The following is a 7,815-nucleotide window of genomic DNA, read 5'->3' as shown; positions in this document are numbered from 1 at the left end:
CACACACACACACACACACACACACACATAACACAGACACACTAGTAAGTAACACATCCAGTAAATAGCATGTAACTATACTGATTACATGGTACATTATACATTTACCTCAGGAATTTAGCACTATTCACCGATATTTTATCTTGTTTTATCTGTTTTACTTTATAATTCTTTGTAACCCGTCCCAGGAACAGTGGTCACAACTCAGGCCAAAGTGTATTGTGGGAGTATATGATGGCACCATGTGCCACATCTTGAGAATATATTCCGTCCCATCCTCACGAGGATTTTTAACAGGTCTGATTAGCCACCATCCAGCGGCTGCTGAAAGATCTGACATCATGTAGAGTAGCATGCCACTAGGTTATGTACCTCAACCTGGCCCACTGATCCACACATTTATGGAGCCTGGACTTTCGCGAACCACTGAGATCTGGAGGATTGATGGTGTATATTGGGTATCTTGGAAACCAAAATGAACCTTTATAGGTCTCACGACGCATCCACATGGAGGAGAATGGGAAAGCACGAGCGTAAACACAAAAGGATGTTTGCGTTTAATATACCTTTATGTTTCTAGAGTGAGTGGTGTGTGTGATGAGGAAAGAACAGGCCCACTGCACGGTGTGTGATGTTGCATGTTGGTGCGTGTGAGGTGTTAGCTGGACAGTAGACAGGCGAATGTGTGAGAGTTGTGTGGTGGCGTTGGGCATTTCCTGAAATATATTTATATTCATGTACCCCAGTCAGGGTATATATAATAATATATATATATATTATATATCATACTTTATATACAGATACTATATATAAGTCATTCGATACCATGGATATATAGGTTACATGTATTGGCGTTACTCCCCAATACTGGTGGTACCAGAGAGCCAAAGAAGAAAGGACGGGGAGCCATGAACCATCATGGAAGAACAGGCCCCTGCACGGCATGTAGTACTGACAGATAGAGGAAGTGGCTGGCATCCTGAAATTCTACCAGCAGCTCAACAAAGCTGGACCAGAAGAAAGCACTGAGTCACCAATCATGGCATGGCATGCTATTTTTTCATGGTCAGTGTAAATGTCGGGGACAGAAGATTATATAGGTCCCTCATCCTATTCATGTGAACCCCTCCTTCATGTAAAACTCAAACTTACTTGGAGGAACAACAGTTAGGTAGGTGATGCTGATGGGGTGAATATACAGACTGGCTCGTTTCGTTTTTCTCTGGTCAACGTAACACACATAGAGTCCTGAGTCATCAGCTGTCACATCCTTCAAAATCAAAGACACGTCTCCACCCTTCATCTGTCTGTCCTTCAGATCCACCCTGTTCTTAAAAAATGGATGCTGATAATCTGTATCAATCTCATCATCCTGGTAAAAAAGGACATATTCTGGCTCCAGGTCAGGTCTTATCCAAAATGCAGCTATGATGGGGTCATTGCTGTTTGGAGCTTGACATTCTAGAGTGGCCGTGTCTCCCCCAATAATTATGTTGTTATTGTGGTCTGAAAGAAGAAACAAAATAGAGCACAGAGGTTAAAGAACTAACTGATCACTACAGCAGCAGCCAATCACAGAAAAGAAGAAAACAAAGTAATATCTATACATATATGTAGATAGACAGATCTAATAGACCTACATTGTATAGGTTGCTATGGCCATCTGAGTACAACAGATGTCTACAAATGCACCTGTCTTTTACAGGCTGTAGCCAGTTTTAAAGTATAAGGTACAAGTACAAGGATCCAAGCTTTGTTCACCTCAGAAACATCAGACATCAAGAACCAGGAAGCAGCTTCATCTCTACTAACAAACTGAACTCTACCAACTCACTTTGAAGAGAAACAGTCAGGTAGGTGGCTCTGATGTAGTAACCATCCAGACTCGTTGTTTTGCTGTGGTTCGCTCTTTTATGGACCACGTAACACTCGTATGCTCCCGCGTCATCAGTAGTAAGATCCATCAGAATCAAAGACACGTCTCCACCCTTCATCTGTCTGTCCTGCAGATCCACCCTGTGGTTTAGCAGCTCGAAACGCAGTGCTACTGAGGTCAGAATGCAGACCGACCCTTGTGTTCTGTTAATTACATAGTGAGTGAGAAAGGTGGCTGGAAAATGGGGGAAACGAATTCGATCGGGCATGGGTAGACTCAAATCACATAGGGCATGATCCTTCCCCGGGCAGGTAAACCTATGATACTATATGCGAAGCACAATAACCTGAAGGGAGGACGTCCCCAGGGTGCTACCCTCAGCGGTCCTTACGCCCCCACGCCCTACAACGCTATACTCGCATTTAGTGAGGCATAAAGAGGGAGACGTTTAAAGCCATAACAGTTTCATTAAGAAGTTAGACAGAACAGCAGGGCCGAAGGTGCTTGTCTGTCTCCGAAATCCAAAAACTGGAGAAGCTGGTTCTACAGAAGAAGGGGCCTGAAAAACTGAAGGCTCTCAACACCGACCATCCCCTATATTATCCTACTCGTGGTTTAAAGACTATACTCCGGTGAAAGAGGAGGAAACACAACACAAGTAGGGCCTTGAATTCAATTCAAAGGTATGAGAAAAAGAAGCAGGTGTAGCAGGAAGACAGGACAAGCTCAGGCAAAAAGAGTGCTCACAAGCTAAATGACGCAGCTCTCCTCCTCCCACATTTCTGGTTTAACAGAATTGCTTGGAAAAGAAACAGACCTCAGATCAGTCCTTAAGCTTTAACTTTCGGCAGATGTGGCAGGTCATACAGCCCAGTTAAACACACCTTTAAAACAATGAACAGAATCCTTGAAGAGTGTTAATAATTTATAAATCTGAAATTTAATCTCACCTGCAGACGAGAGGCAGACAGACAGTAAAGTCCAGCAGATAGATGCAGACGTTACAGCAGACATTGCTCCTTCGTTTAAAGTGTAATAAATGTCCAAAAGATGGTGGTATTTTTCAACAATTAAAAAAATCCCTGAACTTAAAATCTGATGTTTTTTTAAAGAAAGCTGAAAGTCTCTTAGTGTGATACCAGTTATCAGTTAACTTGTTCTTGCGATGGTCCAGACAGACGAGTGTTTCTTTCTCTTTCTCTTTACTCGAGTTTACGGTAGCGCAGTCTGCAGACCTTTACGTCTTTTTATTGGCCCGGTGAGCGTAGACACTGTTGATTCGTGCCAATAGGAGCGGCGAATCCCAATGTAGACAACCAATCGACGGAAGTTGCGTCACCAAAACAACACCACGCAGCGGAACAGCGAAGAAGCCGGTGTTCTGACAAAACTTTTGACAGATGCATCTATGGTCAGAAAGGGATTGAAGATCACACCTTTTAAGAGATCTGGGAATTATATTGTCAGTACAGCAGCCAAAAGGACAGACCTGAGAAGTTCAGTGATGAGCAGAAGGAGGTCATTCAGAAGGCACACAGTTTTGTTTGTTTGTTTGTTTTTTCACTTTATTTATCACATTTTAGACATACAGTCAAGTTAAACAGGAATCACATAAAAGATGACATTGTGGTATTACAATTTGGAACAAAGAGTGACAGGGACAGTGAGACAAACGTGAGAACAAAAAATAAAATAAATTAAGGGGAACATAAATAAACAAAAGTTTGCAAGAGCCAAAATCAAGTTAGTAGTTTCAAACGGTTACAGATGTTAACAGTCACGAGGGCCTTGGTGTTTTTTGATGAGGAGATTGTCCTTATATATTGTGCAAGTTCCAGTTTTAATACAAGAAGTTCAGGCTTTCTGCCGAGGACTTTGCTTTTGTGTATATGATATTTTGCCAAAAAATAAAACCAAATTTACAAAGAAGAAAGCATCATTGTCCCTGTCTTTAAAATTATAACAGCCAAAGATAACATCCTTATAGTATAGTTGAAGATTAGGGAGAACAGAGTCAGTAATAAACAGTTCTGTGAAGAGGTGGTTGAACACACCAGTGACGCACATCACAAGTATCCAAATGAAGAGGTTCAGAAACAATGCATATGACAAGGAACTGTCAGGTAGTGATCAGCTGATCACGGGGTCGGGTTTGAAAGGGAGACACCACCCACCTGTTCGCCGCTCAAACAGCGTTCTCTTCATGTCAGGAGCTCCTAATCCTTGCCGACGTCAGTCTCCGCCTGCTTCAGCAACTGTGAGTGTTTTTCCTCATGATTCATTTTCTCAGCCCGGCTCCGCTCGCTCTCCGTCTGTAACGCCAGTTCCGAAGCCAGGCTTCGTGCACTGATCGTTACTCGAGTAACTGCGTGCCTGTTCCAACTCATCGCTAGCCTTCGCCGCGTTTGGGTCTAGCCAGCACGCCACACGGGCACGCCGAATTACTGTGTTTAATTCGTGCGTTTCCCCCGATCGTGACAGGGGCAAGGATTAGGAGCTCCTGACATGAAGAGAACGCTGTCTGAGCGGCGAACAGGTGGGTGGTGTCTCCCTTTCAAACCCGACCCCGTGATCAGCTGATCACTACCTGACAGGAACAAGTAAGTGCTGTGCAGCAGAACAGGGCAGTAAATTACTTAGCTAAAGGTAGTGATATGTGATTAATCTTGGCAAAGTGTGCATTTGCATTTTTTCCATCGATCGCGGTACTCACAATGAACTGTATTGTTTAGCAACGGCTGACGAGTACCCCCAGGTGTGATCCTTCATTGTGGCCAGGTGATGATGCTGAACTGATAGCTGCATCCCAGTCTGTGGAAGGTATGTGAGATTCAGAGTTAATATACATTGTACTGTTTGTACAAAGTCATTATAATTACAAAACTAATTGTTCATATCATTTATAGATTCACTGAAGTCCACATCTGCAAGTCAACCTCTAAAGCAGCGGCTGACAAGCAGAGGTGCTTCCTCCTCCCAGACATCTGGAACACAGACACAGCTCACCTGTCCAAGGTGAGCTGTGTCTGTGTTTCAAGGAGTTTGAGAACACTGTACAGTCACAAAACAAATCTACTGTGCAGCCCAAACACCGTGAGTCCACAGAGGCTGCCACACAGTCCAAAAAACTTGACACTGTTGGACTCACTAAGTCATCTGCATCCCAGTCATGATCATACAACACAATTACCGTTGTGAGTCATTCACCTGTAAGTGATATTTATTTGAAATCAGACTATTTCAGTTAGAGTGTGTGTGTGTGCGTGCGTGTTGTTGTAGTATTCTATGTTATATGTGTGTGTTTCAGGTGGAGCTAGAGGGATCGGTGTGTCTCTGGGAAAATCCTAATGGTATCCCATCTGCTGACATTTCCTGGCTTAAAGAGGACACTGAAAGAGGGCTGTTTACTCCTGTTCAGACATACAAGGATGTCACTGGTGTGTTAAAGAGGCGACGGGTGATTAAATCAGATTGCATGTGGTTTTGTCCACCAGAACCTCCTGGCTATGCCAGGGCTGCTGTGCCCAGTGTACAGCTCTTTTGCTTCGCAGCCACGTCTTTTTGTGGGGTCCTGTTGGGTATGGAAGTCCTCTCTGAAGTGTCCTCGAGCTGACGAATGTGTGGGTAAAGGACAAAATGTGCACATATATAAGTCTGGCTATCACCAGGGTAATTTCACATAAATATTTTACTCAAGTCTTCAAATGTAAACGGTAAAACTGCCATCCTTGATTCATATGCCTATTTTGGTCATTTCCTCTCTTTATTATAGACTTCAGGTATGTCACATCTGTGACGTGTCCAACTGGTACACGATGCTTACTGAGGTCCCGTGCTGCGGCCATGTACAAAGGCAGGCAGAAGTGGCGGAGGAGGAAAAGTTGGTCGGTGGCTTGCCTGGGACTCGGCAATTTTATCACAACTCAGGGACACCAAGCCATGTTCCCGGCAATCCTGACTAGCAAGTGAGTAAAATGATCACCACGTTCATTTGTATCTTAAAGGCTATAAGTTTGTTTTTGTAGGGTTTCTGTTGTTGTTTTGTAAAAGTTCTCAATCAGTCACTCAATTCAACATCAAGAACTTGGCTGTGACTGTCCTTGAGGGCGCGGTGTGGATACGAATGTTGTGCTCTTTCTGAGAGACAGAACCAAAGGAAACACTATGGTCAAGCTTTGGCGGCAGATACAGGAGAATCACATGCAGGAGTACCTTCAGCGGAAGGACCTGTGCGCCACACTCCTAATGACTTTTGCGGAGCCCGGGGGTATCGTCTCATCCTTACAGCACACATTCCAGGCGCCACTTCCTCCAAGAGAGCTTCCCTTTGCATGGCTCTTGCACCACACTTTCCTGCTGGCAGAGGCCAGCAATATGAGGGATTACCGAAGCCAGATTCTGTCCACTTTTGGCACAGTGCTGAAAATGGATTCCACCAACAAAGTATGTACTTCATAATACTGTATCACACACGTTTTGTTTTAAAGTCATGAAACAAGCAAGCAGACCTTGCTTATTCTTGAAAGACGCTGGTCTGTTGTCTTCAACAGATATTGACCACGTATTTGTTTTGTGTGTGATTAGCCTTTGAACAATTTTTATGGACAGAAAGGTATATCTCTGTATTGTTGTGACAGAAGGAATACAAAAGATGTTCATGGTATTGTAATGGGGTTTTTATTATTTAAAATACTATTACATAATGCAAACATTTCCCTTTTTTTTCTTTTAGGTGGTGAAAAAGCTGTCTGGGGAAGGTCATGGTTCGGAAATGAAATGCTTGTGCGTCTGGACATCTTTCACTGGATCCACCGGTTTGATGCAGCCATCCGTACAGAGCCTCATGCAAAGTACTCTGCATTTAAGTCCGCACTGAAGTGAGTCTCTTCAAAACACCTGGTAGAAAAGTCCTCATTTCAAAAGGTTGTTATAATATTAATACAATTTGGGACAAACTGAAGATCACACAAGGTGAAATATGAGCCCACGCCCAGCACTGCACGGACCAAGGTTTTGAAGGGAAGGAGAGACTTGTTGATGCCAGTCTCCCAGCCCCAGCCACCTCTTCCACCTGTGCCACTACTAGCCGTGGGTTTTTATAATCGATTTATCGACTAAAATCGATTCCGGCTTGGATAACGTGAAATCGATTCCTTAAAATCCTGAATCGATTTTTTTAATATAAATTTATTTTGCCCAAAATGCCAGAATCTCAGGTGAAACCTCAAAATTTCAAAAACCACCAAACATTTAAAACAGTAAATGAGAGCAGGTGCACCTTTTTGCAGAATGGGGGCCCAACAGTCTCAGAGGTTGATGTAGAAGCAGCCACTGAAGACACAGGTCTGGTGATGGTAGAGGTTGTGGGGGGTTTATCCTTTCAATTGCTGGTAGTGGCTAGGGCTGGGTATCGTCACTGATTTCTAGAATCGATTCAATTCCAATTCACAAGGTCCCGAATCGATTTGATCCACGATTCGATATTCAATTCGATTCGATCTGGGAAATTTTGACAGTCAGAAATATTATAATTCAGATCAGTACATTTACATATTTTTGTATCTATAAAAAGGAAGCTGACACTTTCAAGACTTTATCAAAGGTGTGAGCATCACAGCAGATGCCTTTGTGTCAAAGTAGCTGAAGATAAAACACAGAAAAACATGAAGGTGATTTTCCTGGCCTGGATTTTATAAAAATATTCTGCAGTACATCAAAAATGAAAGAAAACCATTAATCAACATATGAACATTACCTCTGAAGTTACAGCGGTTTTATTAGAGACACGGCTTTTTGCATAATTTTAAAAAGTTTAAATTTGTTCAGTATTGAACAGCAGAAATGAGGTTTTCTTTTCGGAAGTAATGTAAAAGGGAAAAAACCCAAAAACAAACACAGATAAAAAAAAAACAGCAGCCCACAGGTCTGAATCTCTCCCC

At 42.9% G+C, this 7,815-nt stretch overlaps 2 protein-coding genes and 1 long non-coding RNA gene across 3 annotated transcripts in view; 2 read left to right on the top strand and 1 right to left on the bottom strand.

The window, feature by feature from the left end:
• The window catches only part of LOC102294669 (immunoglobulin superfamily member 2), an 8,330-nt gene extending 5,253 nt beyond the window's left edge, over window positions 1–3,077 (bottom strand). The window contains exon 1 of the mRNA XM_005952474.3: window positions 2,827–3,077. Within this exon, the coding sequence (XP_005952536.1) occupies window positions 2,827–2,890 (64 nt within the window). The 5' untranslated portion in view covers window positions 2,891–3,077. The remainder of the gene's footprint in view (window positions 1–2,826) is intronic.
• A 1,030-nt stretch (window positions 3,078–4,107) lies between these two features.
• LOC106632735 lies at window positions 4,108–4,858 on the top strand. The gene is made up of 3 exons (XR_001335990.2): window positions 4,108–4,476; window positions 4,609–4,696; window positions 4,783–4,858. It is a non-coding gene; the product is annotated as an uncharacterized LOC106632735 (long non-coding RNA).
• Window positions 4,859–4,916: 58 nt separating this feature from the next.
• On the top strand, window positions 4,917–7,009 carry LOC121813422. The gene is made up of 5 exons (XM_042217177.1): window positions 4,917–5,085; window positions 5,184–5,545; window positions 5,649–5,841; window positions 6,025–6,319; window positions 6,609–7,009. Exons 2-5 carry the CDS (start codon window positions 5,383–5,385, stop codon window positions 6,750–6,752), a joined length of 795 nt encoding a protein of 264 aa, XP_042073111.1. The 5' UTR covers window positions 4,917–5,085; window positions 5,184–5,382; the 3' UTR covers window positions 6,753–7,009.
• The last annotated feature ends 806 nt before the right edge of the window (window positions 7,010–7,815 follow it).

The sequence above is a fragment of the Haplochromis burtoni genome, unplaced genomic scaffold (assembly GCF_018398535.1).
Source record: "Haplochromis burtoni strain Fernald_Lab_line unplaced genomic scaffold, NCSU_Asbu1 Contig_1662, whole genome shotgun sequence".
Classification (NCBI taxonomy): domain Eukaryota; kingdom Metazoa; phylum Chordata; class Actinopteri; order Cichliformes; family Cichlidae; genus Haplochromis; species Haplochromis burtoni.
Note: the sequence above shows the minus strand (reverse complement) of the source record. Positions and strands in the feature narration are given on the sequence as shown.

Excerpts from the sequence above, each read along its gene's own strand:
- LOC121813422 (XM_042217177.1), top strand. The coding sequence starts at position 5,383 with ATGCCAGGGCTGCTGTGCCCAGTGTACAGCTCTTTTGCTTCGCAGCCA. Across the intron at positions 5,546-5,648 it reads TAAGTCTGGCTATCACCAGG|ACTTCAGGTATGTCACATCT; the intron begins GTAATTTCACAT and ends TCTTTATTATAG. Across the intron at positions 6,320-6,608 it reads AAATGGATTCCACCAACAAA|GTGGTGAAAAAGCTGTCTGG; the intron begins GTATGTACTTCA and ends TTTTTCTTTTAG.